The 22,680-nt window shown below is 55.4% G+C and overlaps 1 protein-coding gene across 1 annotated transcript in view; it reads right to left on the reverse strand.

The window, feature by feature from the left end:
• Window positions 1-22,680, reverse strand: part of ADCY5 (adenylate cyclase 5) — a 148,451-nt gene that overhangs the window by 32,007 nt on the left and 93,764 nt on the right. Inside the window, exons 5-10 of the mRNA XM_044920387.1 lie at window positions 11,293-11,404; window positions 9,591-9,718; window positions 7,671-7,829; window positions 6,592-6,733; window positions 4,573-4,713; window positions 175-197 (exon numbers count right to left, since the gene is read on the reverse strand). Coding sequence (XP_044776322.1) covers window positions 175-197; window positions 4,573-4,713; window positions 6,592-6,733; window positions 7,671-7,829; window positions 9,591-9,718; window positions 11,293-11,404 — 705 coding nt within the window. The remainder of the gene's footprint in view (window positions 1-174; window positions 198-4,572; window positions 4,714-6,591; window positions 6,734-7,670; window positions 7,830-9,590; window positions 9,719-11,292; window positions 11,405-22,680) is intronic.

Genomic DNA, 22,680 nt, shown 5'->3' on the forward strand with positions numbered 1-22,680 from the left:
CGAGACCGTGCGGACCGTGCCGGACCGTGCAAAGACCGTGCCGGACCTTGCTGAGACCGTGCCGGACCGTGCGGGCGCACTGCCCACCCAGCATGGAGCAACTGAGCTATAAGGCAAACTTGGGGCTACCCCTCAGGCCAAGGAAGCAGGAATAAAGAAGGGCATATTACTCACTTGTCCTTGGGGTCTTCAAAGCCCTGAAAGAGAGGGACAGAGAGAGAAGGAAAGGAGTATGAGAACAGAGATGACGCTTCCAGGAGGGACTGTGGGAAAGCAGTCCAGCTCACCAAGGAGTCTGCACTGAGGGAGGCTTGTCACTCATAAGTTCTTTCTTCCTTCTTTCAGCAAATACAGCCGGGGCCTTCCTATGGGACAGGCTCTGCACTAGACACTGGGGGAGCCCTGTGATTTCATGTCATGCACTGGCAAAACCCAGGTGTCTAAGCTCTTCCTGTCCCCACACCCAACTCCCCAACTCCCCCAACCCTTCCTCCCAGACCCTGAGTTAGGTAGGTCCCTCTCAATTCTGCCTTGAAATAAGCCTGAAGTAAGAGAAACCACTGAGTGATCAATTCCCACGTGTGTGCGCACACACACCCTACCCCCACTGAGCACACAAAATCTCCTGGGAGTTCACACAGTTGTGAGCTTAAGAAAGTTAAGCTCCAGTTACCTGCAACAGCTTTTGTGGTATCTGAGAACCAGTGTGTTCTTCCAAGGCCAGAGTTGGGTGGTGACCCAGGAGGTGAGAAACCTGCCTGCCACGGGTGTGACTACTGCTCACATACACGGGGCAGGGGTGAGTGTGAAGGTCCCTGATTGGTTGCCAAGCTCAAAGCCCTATTTACAGTTAATCTATGATGTCTACAACATGCGTCTCAGGGTGTGACCGGCTGTGGCAGAATGGAGGGTGGGTTCCCTAAAACGGGAAGGGGGTGGAATCCCGGAAGCAGTGGAGGAGGCGGCAAGCAGCCCCAGGACTGTTTCAGAGAAGGCTCAGGTTGCCAGGACAAGGACAGAAGGTGACCTGTGGTCTCTCATGGCCCAGTGTGGAGCACACTGCTGGGCAAACATGGAGGTCAGTAAATGCCAGGTGAACCCAAATCCCAAACGAACACCTCTCTTTGTGCCCACTGCAGACTTGGTTTGAAAATGCAAAAAGCAGGATTTATGTTGGTCTTCATGAGCCAGAGCTGCCAGATGCTGAAATAGATGTGGGGACCACACTGCACTGGGGCTCTGTCTCCATTCTATCCCGCAGTGGAGGGCTTCCAGGAGCCTCAGCAGCCTCTCGCGGCAAATCCAAGTGCCCGACTCTGGACTCTGCGCCCCTCCCAGGCTGCCTGGCAGCGGTCTCCCTAAACAAGCCAGACCCTTCTTCTTGTCCTCTGGGAATCACCAGGCCCTCTGTCCCAGCTGCGAGAGCCAGGCCACTCCACCATCCCAGCCCCAGGCAGGAGGAGTTGGTGTGACTCAAGTGAGTGCTCCACCTGGGGGCAGGCCCACGCTGGGTGCTCCCAGGATCCATCAGGGCGCAAGCTTAAGCGGGCAGCAGGGGAACCCGGACAGGCCAGTTTGCCACAGAACGCGGTGAGGGGCTGGCACTGAATTCCATCACAGGGGCCGGCCACGACCTTACTCTGGGACAGAGGACAACCGAGCTGTATTATGCCTATGCCGGCTTCTGCAGCTCGGAAATAGACCTGACACGTTTTCAACAAACCTGTCTCTGACTTTCTCCTATACTCCTTTGGTCCTCTGCTGGGGCTGGCTGGGGACCAGGTCTGCTCTGGGTGCCATGCTAGTGTGGGGAGCTGAGCATGGGGTTGGGGTGTTAGCAGATAAACCATGGCAGATGATCATTAAGAACACAGTCCAGGGGCACCTGGGTGGCTCAGTCGGTTAAGCGCCTGCCTTTGGCTCAGGTCATGATCCCAGGGTCCTGGGATCGAGCCCCCCTACTCAGCAGGGACTGTGCTTCTCCCTCTCCCTCTGCTCCTCCCCTCTGCTGGTGATTTCTCTAATAAATAAAATCTTAAAAAAAAAAAAAAAAACACAGTCCAGCAGACTGGGTTCAAGTTCCCTGACCTGCTTACTAGTTCAGGGAGAGCCATCCTCAGCCCGGCTAGGAACACCCCCAGATAGGCTCCTGCGGTCTGTGCCACAGCACTTCCAGGGAGCAGCTCAGCTCACCCGGTTCTGTTTCGTTCCCAATTCCTGTCCCTTGGACCTAAAGGCAGGAGCAGTGGCCGTAGCGCCTCCACTCACCCACATGGAGACGCTGGCTCTGGTTTGCACGCCCGGCTCGGCGAGCTGCCTGCCTTCCCTGAGCGCTTGGGCTTGGCCTGCTGCCCCGAGAGAACACAGAGCCTCTCTGGCTAGATGAGCAGAGGCCCCTGTGTGCCCTTCCTGTCAACCTTCTTATTAATCAGTACCCTTAGGGACCTTATGACAGGCCTAAGCACATAGAGCAGCTCGTCGCTGTATTTTAAAAGCTGAGTCCAAGTTGGAACAAGATTTAAAGAAATAGAACGGCTGCCTACGCATTAGTACCTTCCTTAGGTCTCCCAGTCACTGCTTCATCTAATCCCCCACGGCTGTCGTCAGTGGAAGTCAGGGGAGAAGCTCTTCTTTTGCGTATCTTTCGCAAAGATCTCAGGCAAGGGTACCACTCATGGCAGTGCCGTGCCCGCCAGCTGCTGGAACCACGCCATCCACTGCCTGCGTGGGCTGGGGGCTACAGGTGGTCCTTTGGCGCTGGCCTCTGGTGACTCTGCCCAGCCAGGATGAGGGGCAGGGAGTCTCTTCTCCCAAAGGCTGCGGCAGAGGTGTCCCCGACCCTGTTTGTCCACACACCTTCCTATCCCCTCCTGCTGGCGAGGTAGCCAACACCACGCAGAAATCCTGTAGCCAGTCTCCCCGATGACAGCCCTTCTGCTAATTCTTCCAAGGTTCCTCCTGGTCCTAACAATGATTAATGCGTCTGCTAAATCAGTGCTTACACTCCAAACTACTTCCTTTGAGACTCTGAAATAACTAAAGACTCCACTTATACCAAATATCACCAAGAGAAAAGCTTTCCAGTGATTTTAAACAGAGAAAGCCCATCAGGCGCCTTTCCTGCCTGCTTGTGGTTCTTCCTCTCCTCGCTCCCATAGTCTCCTGCTCACCTCTGTCCTCTCCCTCCTGTCTTCCTGTTCCTCCTCCCTGCCACCTGGATGACAGCCTCCCTCTTTGCACCCTGCTTTCTGTGATCCCGCCCTCTGCTCATCCCCTCTCTGGTCCTGGTCACATGGATACAGAGTCCGCAGGAGATTAAAGGGCTGGGTGAGAACAGAGAAGGTCCACCAATTGCTCTTTGCTTTGGGGAGGGCCCCCCAAGGAGGGGGAGTGGTGGCTGGAGATCTGTGGAAGTCCAAGTTCAAAGCCTTGGAGGAAGACAGGCACCCCTCCCCCACTCTGCTCCCTCATAAACTTGGTGTCCTATGAGTTGCTTCTTTACCGTCAGAAATTAAAATGGAGGTCTTGGCTCAATTCATGTTTTGATCCTATTCATTTTCCTTAAATCTTTGTCATCTGTTATTCGCCAGCTAGCAAGGAGCAGAGTGGCCGGGTCCCCAGCCTGTCCCTGGCTCATTCTGCTGACTCAGCTGGATTTTCGTGGAATTTGTCTGCAGTCCCTGCTGCTGTAGCTAAAACCGGGTCCAACACACAGACCCCTGACTGGGGATCCTAGTGCCAAGGACAGTTACTCCTGTCCTCTGGCTCCGAGGACACACACACACAAAGCGCCCCCCCCACAGCTCCCTGCACCCTCCAGCCTCACTCACCGTCTCCCCAGGGCGGGCACCTCCCACCTGGGAACCAGGCTGCCCTCGAGCTGAGGAGTGTGCTTGGATGGAGAAGCCAAGCTCTCAGATAAAAAGAAAGAAAACCCTGCTGCTCTACCTTGACCTCTGTCACACCTCTTCCTCTTTGTCCCACCCTCTGAATTCTATCATCACTGGCAGAATCCGGGCAGAGCATCCTGAATTAGACGGCCCCTGGTGTACACAGGGATGGCTGGGCGTGTCTGTCCCCCAAGGCAGGCAGGATCCCTTGAGTTGGAGGCAGCACCCCACCATGGCCTCTGCTCATCCAGTCTGCATGCCCCACTGGAAACCTGTAGTTAGCAGGGGCACTTCTCAGTGCAGAGAGCAAAGGGGACCATCGCCCAGCGCCTTCCAAAAAGTACTGAGATGGTTTCTGAGCAACTGAGCCCAAGGACGTGTTGCAGCCACCTGGGAAAGGCGGAAGGTGCTAGAAGGATGTCTGATGAGCTGGTGCCCCACCGGACAGTGCCACGGGAGCACCGGAGGTTCTGGCTGTTCTCGGGGTCTGCTTCCAGACTTTGGGACTCACAGAGAGAGCCCAGGACCAGAAGTCAGGCGCTCTGGCTCCTAGCCCAGAGTTGCTTCTGTGGCTCTCCAAGGTTCTGTCGTAACACAAGGGGCGTGGCCCAGTCCTCACACCCACGGAAGGCCCTAGCCCTGGAGAGGCCACATCCCGCATGCTGCCCCACCTGCTACTTACCATCCGCTTCATCTCCTTGGACACCTGGTTGCCCCCTAGGTGGTTGTAGAAGGGACGCTCGGCCCCCCAGTGGGGCGGGTTGTGCCCAATGGAGTTGGTTCTCTGGCGATTCATCTTGGCGATCATGGCCTTTTCTTCTTTCTAGGAGAGTAAAACATATGCATCAGCCTGTGGGCAGAGCCTACCAGGTGAGCCCAAGTGGGGCATTTCTCACCCCTCCTGGGTGCCTGGCCATGTAGGAGTTAAGGCAGGTGTCCCTCTTCTGTGCACAGCCTGGAGCCTAGAGTCTGCCAGGATCCTGGAGCTCACTGCGGGAAGCATCCTCAATCCCTTCACACTCCCCAATGCTAGCGCTGGCCGGCCTAGGTGGGAGGTTGGTCTTTTGAGAAAGCAAAGGGGTGTGGGGACAACTGTCATTGTCACAGAATTCTTCAGGGGTGCGCAGAGCCCGGGTCTGAGGTGCCGGGGTAAAGGCAGGTAAAGGATTCCAGTCTCCACTCGACTTATCCCAAGCAGGCATATTCTACCAAAGAGGCAGCTTCTGGAGGTTTGGGTCACTAGAACTTGAGAGGCAAAGGCCGATATACATTGTACAAATACACAAGTGGGGCCTCAGCTGGCTCCCTGTATGCCACCCACGATCTCTGTCTGTCTGTCCATCCATCCAAATGGGCTCCAGGAGGAAGGTTGGAGAGGCCCTGGGGAGACCTGAGGCAGCCTTCCCCTCAACTCCCTCTCTGAGCCTGGGAAGGGAGCCGGTCGGATCAGGGACACAGAGGGGAGGGGACACAGCCTGCTTCAGCTGACACAGCTCCGGATGGGGTGAGCGTATGGGGTGTCACTCTGTCTCCATTTCATCTTGCTGGACCACCTGTCAGAAAAACAGGACCCAAAGAACCCAGAGTAGAAGGTGAGCTCTCAGCCTGAGTGGGGCAGGAAGGAGGGGCTGAAGACCCTGTCACCTTGACAGAGGGGAGGGTGTGGGAGGGCCTGGGAGGAAGTCAGTTCACTTACACGCTAATCAAAGAGCAAGCAAAATGTGTTCAAAAATGCGTCAAATAAGCCACTAGGCACGCTCCCCAGGGTGTCTAAATGCTCCCATCCCTCTCTGCGGTCTGTGGGGGGCCCGACACAGCTCCCACGCTGTTGTGGCAAGTGAGGTTCCCCTGTGATGTCTTTGTCAGAGTGGACACCTGCCCCCAAGGAGCCCCCACATCTACCTTTGCTGTCACCCAAGACTCTCTCTGGACTTTTCTCCCAGCTTAATTTTATCTTTAGTCTAACTTCTTAAGAAAGAAAGAGGGAAGCTTTTCTCTATCAAAGGCTGCTGACCAACAGGTCAATGCAATGGAAAGATTCATCAGTAAAAAGCTTTTTAATCTAGGGAGAAATAGAAAATGTTCTCTTCATTCACTTTAAAAATTAAGAACATGGAACATGACACTATTAAAAATAGAATGCCAGAGTCTGCTAATAATTCAGTTTTATATTTGGGCAAGTGTGGGCTGGGACAAAGGGAGGGAGGAGAAAGGGACTAGAAGGTGAAACCGGGGAAGGACGGTGAACTGGAGAAATGAAGGTGTGTAGGGACCGGCAAAGACACGTGGGACACAGAGAGGGAGAGAAGGGCCCAATGTCCGCCTGGTTCAGGCAACAGACAAGGAGCAGGGAGGACACGAAACAAACGGTTGGACAGAGAGTAGACGGTGGACAGAGTCCCTGCTGTTTCATGTCCATGCCCGGCCCGTGGCTGTGCTGTGGCTAACTGATTTGAGGCCTGTTGCGTTTCTGCAACGGAGGCGTAACATTCCTGCTTCTGCTGTCAGCCTTTGCAAGTCCTCCGTAAAGCTCATGAGCTTCCCGGGAAGCAGGATCCACACTGCATGAGGAATTCACGACTTGACTCAAGGAAAGAGTGAGAAGAGAAGGAAGTGGATGCCAAGAAACATTCCTCCCTGGAAGAATAAGGCCCTGCAGCCCCCCGGGTTCTCCCACACCCGCCCAGTCCCCCGGCCGGACCCGCTTCTGGGTGCAGCGCAGGATCAGGAAGGTCTCGATACTGTGCTCCTTGAGGTAGGCGTTGCGCTCGCCCCCGCAGCCTGGCTCCACCTCGTAGTCACCATTCAGGTAGTTGAGTGTGGCCTTGGTGATGTGGATGCGCCTGCAGCGGGGAGAGGGGGAGGGACGTGGGGAGAGGAGTGCAGAGAACAGGACTTCAGAACTCCAGCCTTCATGCACAACCACACTGTGACCCACTTGGACACAGTTCAAATCCCACAGCCCCACACTCTGGCTCAAAGGCTAACCCCAACCTAGATCCCGACCTAGATCTCAATGGGCTGGATCCCTCCGCTGTCATCAGCATGGTGGCTTGGGTAGGGCCCTTCCGGGCTCACGGCCACACGGCCACCCTGACCGCACAACATCGCACTGAAGTTCTAGCATCGTCAGAGCAGAAGACATCTTTGGCCTGTCAGGAGGACACCGCCTCAGTCCCACAAACTTTGCAAACCTGCTCAGAAGCCAGCAGTGGCTCCGGCTGAGTACAGGACTGAGTCCAGATCCCCCAGCCTGGCACAGAGGTCCTTTTAATACAGGCACTGTTCCTCCCACTGGTCCCCAAGAGGCCACGTGCTCTACTTCCATTCCTCAGAAACACCACGTTTCGTATACCTGTGCCTGTCCTCACCTTGGTCCCTCGGTCTGGCTCTCTCCTCACCTCACCTTCCTCACCTGTCTGAATCCTGCCCAGTCGTCCAGGCTCATGGCCCACTTCCTTCTCATCCTGGCTACCCCGAAATTACCCACGGTTCCTCCCTCCTCCAGAACTCTACCCCCACCGATTGCATCACACGACAAGCCGCCCTGTTTTGTGCAAATATCTTCTGGGTGAAGTCTGGGCAAAGGTTGAGAGGCTGCTCCCTACAACTTGCCAGCGTGTGGTGCAAGTAATTTGTTAAGGAGAGGAATTTCTATTTAAATTCTGCCAACCCGGAGTTGCAAGTTACCCCATCCTGCCCACCCCAGCCCCATTCCTCACAACAGTCATCCGGCGGGGAGGGGGGCGGGCAGGAAGCTAAGTCTGGGCCCTCACTCACCCTGCCTTGCCTCCAGCTTCCATGTGGTTGGCCAGCGTGACGTCATTAGACCAGACGTCGAACTGCCACTTCCTGAGACCAAGGACACCGCAGTGTACTCGCCCGCTGTGAATTCCCACGCGCATGTTCACGTTCACCCCTGTCACCTCCCGGACCAACCTGGGGATGGAGCAGGGGTAAGGCTGGGAGAGGGTCAGGGGCCAGGCGCACAGAGTGGGGGCGAGGCTGGAAGGCACGGGGTCAGGGGTGTGACAGAAGGTGCAGGGGTCAAAGAGTCATTTCTCTCTGGTCCAGCCCAAATCCAGAGTCTGAGACTGTTCCACCTGATGGACAGGGGCTGGGCCCTGGTACTCAGGTGCCGTAGGCAGTGAGGCATCGCTTCCCGGTGTGGCCACAAGGGGGCACAGTGCCTCACACTACAACCCAGACCCCATTGCTTCCCCAGGAAGGCACCTTGGGCCTCCGCTACCCTCAGTCAGTTCAACTGTATTCTGAGGATGCAAATGCATACTAGTGCCCACTCGAGCCAAACAGGGAAGTTACAGCCGCTCCAAACCCCATTCATATAATGCTCAGAATTGTCCACACTGCGGCTTCATGGATGTTAGCAGCATAATGGAGCAAGGTGGTTAACTGACCGGGGAGGCTCCCCGTGCGAGAAGCAGCACCAGCTCCGACCACATGCACCACACCCAGGGCTGAGGGCGCCCCCAGGACATGGGTGGGCCCTCTGTGGGCTGGAGCGTATGATAGAAGCTGTATTGCTCTGGGTATGCGTGTGAGGCACGGGGTATGCAGAAGAGGGTGCAGGTGCTTGCGGGGGAGGTACACAGTGTGTACTCTTCGGGGACCGGCATGCTCTCCGATACCCTGGGACAGGCGACACACGACACAGGGAAGAGTTACGTCACTCATCGTTTCTCTTGTCCCGGGACACCCCTGCTGGAATGTGCCTTCCATCCACAGTGCCTTGGGCCCCTTGCTTAGGTTGATGATATCTCAGCCTTAGGTTGATAATAACTTTCTGGCTTTACACCAGGGCCACGTCCTTCATGAAGCCTCTCTTGGTCCTCCCAATGGAAACAAATGTCCCCTCCTGCCCCCCACCCCCATCTCAGTCTGCCTCTCTCACCTGGTGCCGTCCGCTCCGCATGCCTGGTGTCACAGCAGCGGGAGTCCCGGCCTCTCCCTCAACAGACTCCGTGCTTCCAGGTGAGGGCTCGAGGCACTAGCTAGCCCAGGCATGCAGGGGCACTCAGCAAGCACCGCCCAAAGGAGCTCCGCCAAACCCAATGGAGCCGGCCGCCTTCCTGGACAGCTACTCTGCCCTCTGCCCTTGTCCGCTGCGGCTCTTCCTTTGCCCCTGCCCAGGCTACTTTTGAAGCTCAGTTACTGAGCCTAAGCTGGGATTATCTCCACATCTTTTAATAACCGCGGCCCCTTCTCTGGCCAGCAGTGACCAAGAATTGGCCAAAGATCCTTTTTGCTATTGCTCCCACGAAGGAGGGAATTTTCTTGTATGCGGACACCTGCATTTGCATCCACCTGCCAGACTGTATTACCCTAGGGAGATGTTTAACCTCCGTGCTTCCAACCTTTCTCGACGGGGAAGAAATGGGGCCCATGGGCTCTACACCTGGCTGGGTGGCCGTGGGACCTGAGAGGCGAGGGAGCAATGCATAGGGCACAGCATGACGGCCAGCTTGTCCTCCTCTCCTGCAGAGGTGGGGCCACACCTCCCACTGCCCTGGAGTCTGCAAAGTTCTCCCTTCCTACAGGACACGTTCCTCTGGGAAAAGCTTCCCGCCTGCTGCAGGTAGAAGTTGCCCAGGAGAAGGCTCTAAGCCTAGAGGTGCAAATCAACCCTCCAGTATCAGGTACTCAGGCTGTGGGACGGTCCCCTCCCAGACGGGCACTTACGAGATGGCCTCAATCATGTCCATGCCCATCTCCACGCAGCAGTGGGCGTGGTCAGCCCTCGCTTCCGGCAGCCCAGAGACACAGTAATAACAATCCCCCAGGATCTTAATACGTAAACAGTGATTCTCCTGGAAAGCAAATTAATTTTAAAAATTAAAAACAGTAGGAAAGAGAAGTGGGAGGGAAAGAAACGGGAAGCAAACAGATTCACCCCGTGCCTGGAATAACTTGCCTTTTAGGGCAGTGAGCACAGACCAAGTGCCGGCAGATGCATGGCCCTGGCCGGCCCCAGGACGGGCTTATCAGGAGCCGAGGGGGGAGGATGGAGGACAGGCTGAGCAGCGCTCAGGCATTCCATCCTCCCCAGGCTCAGGAACTCACTTTTATGGTCACTGCTGAGACCCAAGAAGCATGCAGTTGGTCCGACGTCGGAGCAAATAGGGCAGACTTATCAATTCGAGGAAGGCCCAAGTTGAGAGTCAATGTCCCTGGTTCCACTCCCAGGCCCTGGAGAACGCTCTGACTCTTGGCCTAAGGCTCTACAAACAATTCTCTGATTCTCCTTCTTTTACAAAAAGACTGAAGCAGGAATGAGGCTTAACCAAAGCTCATCTGCCCCTCAGCCTGTCTGAGACTTTGACCAAACAGCGCGCTGGTAACCAGAAAGTGTGTGAGTGCTAAGACCCCCCCAGAGCTGAGGTACCTGCCCACTGCTGCGCCTGAGGAGAGGAACGGGCACAGCCGGGGTCACTGTGCGGGTCACAACTGAGCCAGGACTGGGACTGGGATGGGATGTCACTAGTCACCAATTCTCAGCTCTCCAAGTCTGGCCCCCAGGAGTTACTTCACGAAGTAGAACACTGGGACTCAAGTGTCCGCGTGGCCCGGATTCTCATTTAAGGCCCATCCACTGCCCGAGGGCCCAGCATACACCCAACTCCCCTCACCCATGGTCAGTGATAAAAACCCCCAGGCAGGTGTGCGACCCGCCATCTAATGCCCTTGGAGGCCCTGGCGCCACCTCTGACTGGCACCAGCCTCTCATCAATGATCTGATGTCCTGTGAGGGCCAAAGGGAACATGTCTGCCTGTCAGTGGACATTGCAGTGAGCAGCCCCTGACATGTAATGACCCGACAAAGGCTCAGGGCATCACTCAAAGACACAAAAGCTGGAGAGAATGACAGTATAAACAGGGACCAAATGGGTAAATGTGTCATCTACCACTCCACGCCCTGGGATGCTACTTCCAATTTGTGCAAACAGCGCAGAGTCCTCCTTCTGGAAGCCTCGGGGGGGGGGGGGGGCGGGGGGGGCGCACAGCTGTCTGCAGACCAGCTGGGACTCAGACTCATTCTCTTACCAGTCTGGCCCAGCTCATCAAGAAAATGGCTCTATGGGCACCGAAGCTGCCCCACCGAACCGAAATTCCTCAGGGGCCTGGGCAGCCCTTCCCACGCCCTTCCTCAGGTGGAGGGCTCCCTCACTTGCTCCCTCGTGAGCAATGACAGCATAAAAACACGTCCAACTGCGTGCGGTGTGAGGACACACAACCACAGCTGCTGTGCAGCCCCTCTGCGCAGCAGGGCACATGCCGGCCCAGGGCCCGTCCCTGGGGCTCACGGGGCCTCGGCCGCAGCGCTCTCTCTCGGGCAGCCCAGACGGAGCCCTGGGTGCCGAGGACGGCAGGGAGGGTGACTCACCGCGGCCAGCTTGTCGAAGCGGGCGAAGAGCTCGTTGAGGGTCATGACCAGCTCCTGGGCAGTGCACTGGGATGCCAGGCTGGTGAAGCCCTCGATGTCAGCAAACAGGATGCTGGGGAGACAGGTGGAGGAAGACCCCCATGAGGGAGGAAGGTCACCACCCTGAGCCTTAGGAGGGCTGCTGGCCAGCAAGAGTCCTGGGGAGGGGGGGCTCCAAATGGCTGCTGGGGAGGGCATAAAGGGTCCCTGGCACTGGAGAGTCGAGGATGCTGGCCTCACCATCTGGCCAGGAGATGCCTTCTGTGCTCTCACTGTGCCCTCACTCGCGCCCAAGATGGGGACAGCGGCTGGGGGGCAGGGTGCGCGCACAAAGGCACATGAGGCCTGGGAGTGTGCACCTGCCAGAGTTACCAAAGACAGGGGCCTGTCCCTGCCATTTCTGTCCCCTCTTGGGCCTGCCTTGTTTGACTCCTGAGCAGCCCCCTCAAGATAGCTGCGGCCTTTGATTCATGGGCTTGGAAAGTGTTTCAGGCCCCAGTGGCAACCATACTAAGGTCTTACTTCCGAGCCCCACAGATAAGGTTTCGGACCCAAGCCCTCCATCCCTAGGGAGTCTCTAGAAGGGAAGGACTAAAGAGGCTCAGGGAGGAGAGAGAGAAGGAAGACCCAGCCCAGCAAGCATGTCTGGAAGCCTCCTAAGTTGTCCCTGCCAGCAACATCAGCCTCATCCCCAGGCACGTAGTCAAACAGAGCAGCTGGTGCTCGCACTATGCACTGTGGATCTTCTGTCCGTCTCTGTGGCTTGTGTTCCGGAGACTGAAACCGTCTTCCTTTTCTTTCACAACACACCGTTAGAGGTGAGGCCCCAGGGCTGGAGTGTGGAAGGGCCCCTGGAGTTTTTTCCTTTAAATTGTCACAAAAATGTAGTAACTCTCGTGTCCGGAGAGGCTCCCGGTGGCCTGGCTCAGGGCTGGGGGCTTCCAAACTGTCTTCTCGCTGAGTGCTCCATGCGGCCCTGCAGCGAAGCCTCGCGCCTCCTCACAGACGGGGCGGCTGAGCCTCAGGGAAGAAGCTGCAGATGGCAGCATGGTGGGCTCCTTCTCCCAGGCTCGTGTTCTTCCCACTATTCCACAGGCTCCTGAGGCTCCAGATAGTCTTCCTTTTTTAAATTAGGAATGTAGAACTAAACATAGTTTGTCATTTTATCTGGAAAATGTGTACTGGTGCATTAAGCCTGTCTTTCTCTTCTGATGTTTGACACCTGGGTCCTTACTGACCCTGGGGAACCTGTCAGCCCCAGGCTGGCCGGGTCTTAGAGTTAGTCAACAGCTTGCCTTAGGGTCCAGAGCCCCACAGCCCAGCCAGGCTCTCACACTCAGGCCATGAATCCCCTGCCCCAATCACCCCAGGGACCAGTACCAGACTCGGGACAGTCCCTACCCCCCAGAGCCCATCCCAAGCCGGCTTACCCTGCCTCACCCACTCCTTCCAGCAGAAACCCCAGTAAAGGCTCTCATCCCCAAACCCCTCTCCCTCTGCCTCCTGACACACTGGAGCAGCGCTTCCCCACGGGGCCCCACGGTGTGGCGGGCTCCCTTCCCCCGGGATGAGTAACAAAGGATATTTTCAATAGCAGCTGTCTCCTCACCTACTGGCCTTTGCGTACCTGGATAATAAAACTTGCCTTTTAAAACAGTTGGACACTGTCCTGTGCCCTTTATGTGTATGAACTCACCTAAACATCACGACCACCCCATGAGGTCAGAATCCTCCTTTTACAGGGGAGAAAACGGGAGGCACAGAGAAGATACGTCACATGCCCAAGGCCACATGGGCAACCTGGCTTCATGGCCCAGGAGTTGACCCAATAAATATTAAGCTGGTGGCCCCAGAGCCATCTTAAGTGAATACAAGCATAATACAGGGGTCTGGCATTGTAAATGGGGCAGAGGGAGGCGGAAGGGCATGTACGGGCCGCCAGGACTCCATCAAGAGAGGGCACACTCAGCAGCTGCCTGCCAGCTCACACAAGGGAAGGTGCAAACAGACAAGCCAAATGAGGGGAAAGAAGAAAAGCTGAGGAGGAGGAGGAGGAGTGGAGAGGAGAGATGCTGCCCCGGCAGGCCACAGGACTCGGGAAAGAAGACAAGCTGCTCCGGAGTGGGCAGCTAGGCGGGCAAGGGCGCAGAAGATGCAAGGCAGTCAGGAGTCTCCATCAGACCTCCACTGATGCCTAGGGTCTGACCAGGCAGCACCCCGCCCGAGGGGACTGCATGGCGTCTGCATGCTGGGTTAGAAGAGCAGATGAGGGGAGGCTGCCATGCCCCAGATGCTGATCTCAGCTCCCGAACTAACTAGGTGCAGCCCCCTCCCCACCCACCTGCCACCTCTCAGCCTGTCAGTCTTGCAGGCAACTGGCCCACTCCACTTAGGAACAAGAGAAAGTTCTCCCCCAGTCTATGTAAAAGCACCACCATATAGTTGTTCTGGAAATTCTTCTTTAACTCTCAGGAAACCAAAGCTAGTTCAGGTTGGGGTCAAAATCCACGGCTCCAGAGTTAAGAAAGATTCACTCGGCTAGGGTCAGTATCTGGAATGCAAAGCCAGCAGATATCAGGCCCAGCGGCTATTCCATGCTAAGTCCAAAGTTACACAGCGGAAGGCTGGCTTTGGGGGCTGGTGAGACCCCGAAATCCCTGAACCCAGCTTGGCAGGATGACTACTGGGTCTGGTAACCCATGGCAGCGGGCTGAGGAGAAAGGGGGGGAGGAAGGAGAGACACGAGCGTAGAGCAGGGGCTCAAGGTGGGGGGAGTCTGGGACTCCATCGAGAGGTGGCACACTCAGCAGCTGTGACCTCACTGAACTGTGACCCCACACCTGCTGAGCTCACCTAGCCAGTCAGGAGAGCCCTCCTCTCTCAGCCATGGCTGGCTGTGGGCAGGCCTGCCATCATTCTCCTCCACAGGGGACCTCACTGGGCCTTAGAACACTTTCCCCCACAGCTGCTTTCATCCCGCTAGACCAGTGGTTCTTAGACCTGGGGTCTGTTAGAGATACCCAGAGCATTTATAAGAGTGATCCCAGAGCCCCACGCCCAGAGATTCTGGCTTAATTAGTCTGAGGTAGGGCTCTGCTATTGATTGCATGCACTTGCCTGGTTTTGTTTTATTTTAAGCTTCCCTGGTGGTTCTAATATGCAGCCAGGGTTGAGAACCACTGCACTCATTTAAATGTCACCTCAAGGAGACTTCTATCACCCTATTCGAACTACAGCCCCTCCCATGTCGGCCTGCCTTACCTGCATATTCTTCTCCATCGCACGTTTCACTCCTCACTGAAGTCCTGATACTGTTTGTGTTACCCTTATGCTCCTGTTGATCTCTTCCCACTGGAAAGTAAAGTCCTTGAGGGAGGGGTTTTGGCCTGTTCCATTCACTGCGTACGTCCCAGCTACCAGCACGATGTCTGGCACACAGAGTAACTGTTCAATAAAATGTGCCACCCGGTGACTGACCGAGGACAGGTCACAACCACGTGCCCTCCGCCCTATCCCCCCCCCCCCCCCCCCCCCCAGCCCACAGGAGCCACCTCTATTAGCTTCCCGGGGCTGCCACAGCAAAGCGCTACAGACGGGGTGACTTAGAGCCACAGAAATGTATTCTCTCACAGTCCTGGAGGCTCGAGGTCCGAAATCCAGCTGTTGGCAGGGCCGTCCTGCCTCTGACACTCTGGGCAGAAGCCTTCCTGGCCGCTCCCTACTTGCTGGTGGTGGCTCTCCACCCTTGGCATTCCCGCGTTGCAGCGGTGTTACTCCAATCTCGGCCTCTGACCTCACGTGCTGTGGTCCCCGTGTATCCGGGTCTTTATACAGCATTTTCCTCTTCTTATGAGGGCACCACTTATATTGGATTAGGGGCCCACGCTATTCCTGCGTCTTAACCTGATTCCATCTGCAAAGACCCTATTTCCACATTCTCAAGGACCAGGGGTCAGGACTCCAACATATCTTTTAGGGGGACACAGTTCAACCCAGGAGCAGTGCCTAATGTGTATTTGTTGAATGGAAGAGAATATTCATACTTTCAAAGCAAGCAAGAGGCAAGACCGGTCACTCCAGCAGCTCTTCCTTCGACTCCATGAGGCCTCTTGGGGTCCCAAGCTAAGTCACCTGACACAGGAGCCCGTGGGGCCAGCAGTGTTCACGGGAGGGACGGCAGAACAGTTACAGAGGCCATGAGCAGCTTCCTGGTCCATGCCAGCAGGCGTGGGAAACAACGCTGGTGTGTGAAGGGCCTCCGGGTGGCTGAGAAAGCCAGAGCCTCCCTCCAACCTGCTGGGATCTACTCCTCGTGGCCCCTCCTGGGGTTTTCAATAGCTGCTGAGGAGTCAGGGAGGACGAGCTCCTGGCGGACGAGGCGGTGCTGAGCGGGGGCAGCCAGCCAGCTGGAGAGGAGTGGCTCAGAGCAGGGCTCAGAGCGGGTTGCTACCTCGAGCCAAGGTTTGGACAGGGTCTGAACCCCTGCAGCCTCTCCTACACATTTATGGAAATTCTGCCACCTCCACATTCCCCCCACCTCCTGTCACAGGTGAAGTTACACTCCTCTGATACTGCCTCAGGGGAGGATTTTGCTCGGCGGCTGTCACTCCGGAACCTCCTCTGTTTTTGAGGTTTACCCAACTGCAGACTGTCTGTTCCCCCGGCCAAGGTTTCCTGATCGGCTCTGGGGTGATCCTGAAGGCCATTTTCCAACCACGCCGGGCCCAGACATGCAGTGAGGTCCTCGGTCATCCATCAGCTCCCACGTGAGAGCTCATCTTGGCAACGCGATGGGGCCCTCGTGGGGGCGCGCAGACGCCGGGCCGGCTCCTCCCTAACCGCCCGCCATCCCCCACTTCTCCTCCACAGGCGAGAGCACGCAGGTGCCGATTTCAGCCCAATTACCGCCACAGGCCTTTCGGCGCTCTGCCCAGCTCAGCCCAGCTTCTCCACGCGCATGTTTGGGGAAGCGCATTTTCCCGCCGTTGCTCCCTCTCGTACCAACAGGTCCGGTGACCCGATGAAGATGCTGGAGTCTGACCCTGCTTCTGAACAGAAGCCACATCCAGCGGCACATGGGACACCCAAGACGCCGAGTTCGCCTCACGGTCTGCGCCTGCGCAGAAGACAGCTCCAAGGACCTGCTCCTCGGACCTGCACTTTTCGGCACTGCACACAGAGGGGACTCAAGAAATGCTGAGAGGCAAACCGTCTGTCGAGGCAGGCCCAGGAGGGGCGGGGCGGCTGGAGAGACAGAGGTCATTGGGCAGGAGCAGGAAGGGAGTATGGCAAGGTGTCAGGGAGCCTAGCAGGAGCTGAAGGTGGTAGGGAAGCAGGGCAGGAAGTGCCCAGCAGCATAGCCTGGGGAAGCCCGGCCAGAGACGAAGGGTCTACGCCCTGCAGCGTGCCCCCCATTTGCTCCAAACCATACAACCTGGGGAGCGTCTTGGGTTCAGGCCCCTCGAACGATAAAGGAGAAGCAGTGGGTCATAGTGCTAGGTGAACAGCGCAGTCAGGCTGGTCATACCAATATCTGGCTGACAAAGGACACCATATGACTGGGCATTTTCCAAGGGGGGTTGTGAAACAATTAGAGCAGGGCGTATGGACAAGGAGCAGTGGGAGAACCTTCTGAGGGACAGGCTGGGAGAGGCAAAGGGGGAAGGCCAATGAGAGAATGCTGAACAGACTGCACGTACATACGGATTCCACCCTGGACAGCCATGCCCTCTCCACTCTCATGGCAACGGGCTACCTTCCTTCAGAAAGTGGAAGGGCCCTGCGACCGGCTTGACTGTCAGGATTGGGTCCAGCGGGTCTAGGGTCAACATATGTCCTAGAATCCCTGTTGCCAGCCTCGGGGCCTCCTGTAGACCCCATTCCAACCCCTGATCCCCTGATCTTGTTTCTGCCCACCAAATCCTACTCCCACCACCCAGACAACGGACCTCCCATCACACTTACAGACTTTATGCTTACAAAGCCTTGCAAGAGCTGGGGAAACGCAGCCCAAAGGAGAAGCCCAGGAAGGGGGGATGGGACAGTACCAAGACGGAGCAATAGTCAGTGACCTCTCAGTGATAAGTACATGGTGCTTTCTATTGTCTTCTCTGTATTGTTAGCTCCTAATTTTCTTTTCTTTTTTTTTCAAATATTTTATTTATTCATTTGAGGGACAGGGGGGAGAGAGCACACAAGCAGGGGGAAGGGCAGAGGGAGAGGGAGAAGCAGGCTCCCCGCTGAGCAAGGAGCCTGATGCGGGGCTTGATCCCAGGACTCTGGGATCATGAACTGAGCTGAAGGCAGAAGCTTAATGACTGAGCCACCAAGGTGCCCCTGTTAGCTCCTAATTTTCTATAAAGAACACACATCCTTTGTAGAATAAAAAAGGTTGAAAACTAATTACATTCTTCTAGGATCTGATTTTAGCCCTTCTGCCTTCGTGATGTCTTTTCTGACTTACCCAACCCAGGATAATCCTTCTTATTCTGAATTATTAGGATCAGAATTTCAAAGGCATAGCCTGACACATTCAACAGGTCAGTGTCTCTTCACCCTAACTTCTCTCTCTTGCCATCTACTCCAGGGCCCCCAATTTTGAGTCCGAAGTGCTAAAATAATGAGTCCTAGCTGGCTGCTGGCTCCATTCCCCATTGATCCCCATTTGGTGTCCAAGGACAAACTCAGGTCTCTTGTGAAGACCCACCTCCACGCAAGGAAGTGAAGAAACTAAACCGCGTGCATGGTTGGTGGAAAGGCAAAAAGGCGAGTTGCTATGGAAAACACTGTGGGCTTCCTTAAAAAATTAAAAACTAGGAGTATATGCCATACGATGTAGCAATTTCACTTCTACACATTTATGGAAAGAACTGAAAGCAGGGACTCAAGGAGGAATTTGCACACCCATGTTCACAGCAGCATCATTCACAACAGCCAAAGGTGGTGGCCACCCAAGTGTCCATCCGCAGGTGAATGGATAAACAAAGTGTGCCATACACACACCACGGAATACTATTCAGCCTGAAAAAGGAAGGAAATCCCGGCCCACGCTACAACATGGACGAACCTTGGGTACATTGTGCTGAGTGAAATAAGCCCTGGAGGGCTTAAGAACAAGTACTGCATGATTCCACTTACATGAGGTACCTGGAATAGTCAAATTCACAGGCACAACATGGAATGCAGTCGCCAGGGGCCTGAGGAGGAGAGGAATGGGGAGCTATTGTTTAATAGGTACAGAATTTCGGTTTTGCAAGATGAGAAAAAGTTCTGGAGATGGATGGGGGTGGTGGTTGCACAATAGTATGAGAGGTTAAAATGGCCAATTTTATACTATGTATATTTTACAACAAGTAAGATAGTTGATTAAAGAGCAAAGCCCCAACCCCAGTGGCTTCCCCAGGGGGACCAGCTGGGTTATGAGGTTCCCACGGCACCGGGCCCAGCCCGACCTCACTGCTGAGGGCTAGACAGTCCCTAGGGGGCAAGCATGGAATCTTTTCTATCTACTCCTAGTCATACCTGGCAAAGAGTGGCAGCACAATAAATGTGGAATGACTGAGATAATAATATAAAGGCCACTTGTGCCTATAATTGGTATAGCGTAGAGCTCAGAATACTTTTCTTAATATCAGGTTGGAGACAGGAATGCTAGGTTTACGGACCATCCCTTATGTGGTCGGTTGTCGGGAATACGACTGGAGGTAAACATTTTTCCTCTCTGCCCACAGGGTGCACAATCCACCCACAGGTATCTGAACATCGAGGACGCTGTCGCGAGGCCATTATAATTCATAGCCATGCCTCAGCTGAGCCAGACACCAGAACGACCTGGGGAACACAGCCAAGTCCTTGACGGAGACGGGAGAGGAGATGATAACCTTAAAAGGGGGAGGTTCGGGAGAGGTCGGGGAGAGAAGGGAAAGGAGAGGGAAGGAAGGAGGAGAGGGAACCCTCCCCAGACCCCTCCAGACCCCCACTGTGCAGGGATGGCTGTTACCTCATTTCCACCCCTGGATTAGCAGCTCTTCGGCCAGACCCCTGAGAACGAGGCTGTGATTTGAGCCAATGAGCCAAGACCCCCCGCACTCTATCATGAACCCCTCCCAGGGTCCAAACAGAGGAGGCCAGGTGAGGACCAGCACCAACTCCCTGGAGGAGTTGGCTCTCTGGCCCTCCCCACCATCTACAACCTTTAAAAGCTAAGGGCTCTAGCGTGAGGACAGGTCATTCAGGCATCGAGCTGTCTCACTCAGTATGGACCCATATGACAGTGGTGTATCCTTCAGTACCCTCTCAGGCTCAGATGTCCCCTGCCCCCTGAAACCTTTGGGGTATTGGTTACCTGACCTTGACTCTTACCTCGTACTCTGCTCCACCTCCAGAGGGCAAAGAGTCTGCAGCTACCTCTTGGGTGGGGGGTCTGGCAGGGGCCTTCCATACTCTACCTCATCTACCCTCCCAGCACCCCTGCAAGGAGTGAGTCCTAGGGCCCCTCTTACGGGCTCTGTTCCTGTGTGGCTTTTATCATAACAGAATAACTGAGTGGTAAGTTTTGTAACATCCAAAGATACCCCTAAAAATGCAAAGTCCTACCCCCATTCCTCATGTGATACATTCCCAACTTACTAATTGATCCACGGTTTACTGTAGGTCTTCCTGTACAGAAAGTGAGCTTCCCAATATCAGAGACAGTGTCCCTCTTAATTCCCATTGCAATCCTTGCCTCTCTAGCTAAGTGCCCCACCAGTGGAAGGAGAGAAAAACATCCACTGAAAGGATGAGCCAGGGGACATCACTATTCCCATGTTATAGATGAGGAACCTGAGGCTCAGGTTAGGTGACTTGCCCGAGTTCCCACAGCTAGTAAGGGGCAGAGAGGGGTGTGACCCAGGCTGCTCAACACAGACACTCATCTTACTCCGCAAGGGTGACGTCTTGGCAAGGGTCACCTGGTGGCAGCTGGGTTCTGGCATCATCTGTATGTTTACTGTACCCACGGGGATATGCTATGTGCCTCTAGGTCTGCCGCCTTCCTCCAGCCTCAATGTCCCTCCTCCCAGGCAGAGCTGCCTCTGCTGGCATGTGCTGGAGGCCTTTGTTCCCGGAATGGGGACAGCACAGCCCTGCTCTGGCCCTCACACTGCCGGCTGCAGGAGAGGCAGGTATCTGGGGGGAGAGGACAGGGAGGAGGGCCCTCAAGCCACAGGCCGGACCCCCAGCCATGGGCCCCAGGCCCCAGCTAACCCATCCCACCAGAAGGGCTAAAACATCTCCAGCTGTCACTGGGTGTCAGACAGGAGAGGCTGGGGGCCCCAGGGGGGTCTCCAAGGGTTCCTGGGCCTCTGGCCCACCTCAACGCCTTGCCAGCAGTGGCTCAGCCCCACAGCATCCGACAGGCTCCTGGCGGGTCCCAGGGGGCAACTCTTCTGTTGGGGGCCAGGAGAAGGTGAGGCCACAGAAAGCAGTGGGGTTCCGCTGTCACCCCTCCCTGCCCCGGCCAAACTCTCCCCACCCATTAGTCTCTTCCCCTTCTGCAGATCCAGGCCCAGTCTGTCACACCACAGGGTTGATTTATTTTTCTTGTGGCCTTGATCTCGGAGGGGGCTAGAGAGCGGCATGTCATCACCCTCTCTAAATATTATAACTCCGCAGAGAACTGACAAACGTGACTCATCACCCTTCCACTCTCCAGCTAGAGAATCCCCAGGCCTTGCTTTGTTGATAGGAGTGTGATAATCATCACAATAATAGCAGTAACAACGATAATCACTGCTCCCAGTTACGGAACACGTGGCCAGTGCCAGACACCATGCTAAGCGCTTCCCTCACACATTTTCATCCTCTCTTTGCAACTCTGCTAAGTACGGGAGAGGACTGAGTTCAGAGTATCAAGGCCTATCACTCGCCCTGCTCACATGGCCAGGGGACAGCAGAGCCCGGCTGACACGGGGGGCTGCCTAACCCCGGGCCCCAGGCCTAATCACTGCACCACGAGCCCGGCCCCAGAGTGCATCTCTACACTGTGATGTCATCCCTCCACCTACTACTCAGTCACCCAAGTCAAAGGTGAATACTTTCATAAGTTCCAGAGACTAAGCCTGCAATGTGTTTCCATCAAGATCTGCAGCCAGGGCTGCTAACAGAACAGGGACCGGGCCCCCGTGGGCTATTTGCATATGATTGCTTGTGGCTGGCCTCTGATGTGTGCCAGCCACCACCAGCCTGGTGATTTCAGAGTCAGAATTATGTCTGTCTCTATGAAAAGGGTAACATCTTGATTTTTCTCTCCTTTTATCAGCTGCCATTGATCTTAGCACATCCGAAAACAGAAATACCCCCATTGTGGCTGGGAGTCTAGTTCTTGCCACGTGCACACTCGGGCCACTCTGTGATTAGGGTACTGTTCTTTTAGTTACCCAAAGTCACAGCCTCTGTGGGAGTGGAAGGGTGAGGGGACATCAGCCCAAGAGCGGGTCACTCCTTGTGGTAGCCGAAGAGGCCTGAGTCAGCCCCTCTGATCAAACTCCCTTGCTGGAGGGCTGAGGGCCCAAAGCAATGGAGGGGCAGGAGACGGAGGGGTGAGAGGCGCTGGGCAAAGATGCAGAGATGGCCAGATGTGTTAGCCCAGCCAGGCTGAGAACCTATGCCTTGCGTGCCAAGCTGTTTCTGAGCTGTGAATTTTCTGCCTCCCCTTTGTATTCGACTTCATACTTTAGTGGAGTCCACCATAAGCTCTGCTGAGCTGAGAACAATCAAGGAAAGCACATTTTGCCCACGTTGTGTTTGGAACAACGCCAGGGCCGGTGAGGCAGTGAAGACAGGACCGAGAGAGAAAATCCCAGAAAGGGGGAGCTTAGGGGTTCATATGTGTTGGAACCACTTGGCTCCCACCTGAGCTTTGGGCCTCTGGGATGTGTTCTAACAGAGAAGGCTATTTCTTTGTGTGTCCTAGAGTCCCCCAGATTTCAGGGGTGGCTATCAGACAGGAAAGGCCCTGGTGGGTCCACAGTGTCTGTCTCTCTCTCTTTCTCTCTAGAAGCCAAACCTCTCTCCTCCCTCTCTTCAGAGTCTCCCCTTGGCTTGGGGGCTTCCTGAGACTCCTTCCCACAATTCCTCATATACACTTCTTTCTCCTGGGCATATAAAAAACGGCTAGTGAGACTAGGTAACAACTCTGCTATGAAAAAGCTTTCTGAGGGCAGCTGTCCCACTTAACCAGCTCTAGGATCTTAGACAAATTAATCTCTGTGCCTCAGTTTCCTGTAAAATGGAGATAATAGTACTATCGACCTCTTACATGTATTCTGAAGACTCAGTGAACTTATGAAAGTATTCAGAATAGCGGTG

Source organism: Neomonachus schauinslandi, chromosome 1 (genome assembly GCF_002201575.2).
Source record: "Neomonachus schauinslandi chromosome 1, ASM220157v2, whole genome shotgun sequence".
In the NCBI taxonomy this organism is placed as follows: Eukaryota; Metazoa; Chordata; class Mammalia; order Carnivora; family Phocidae; genus Neomonachus; species Neomonachus schauinslandi.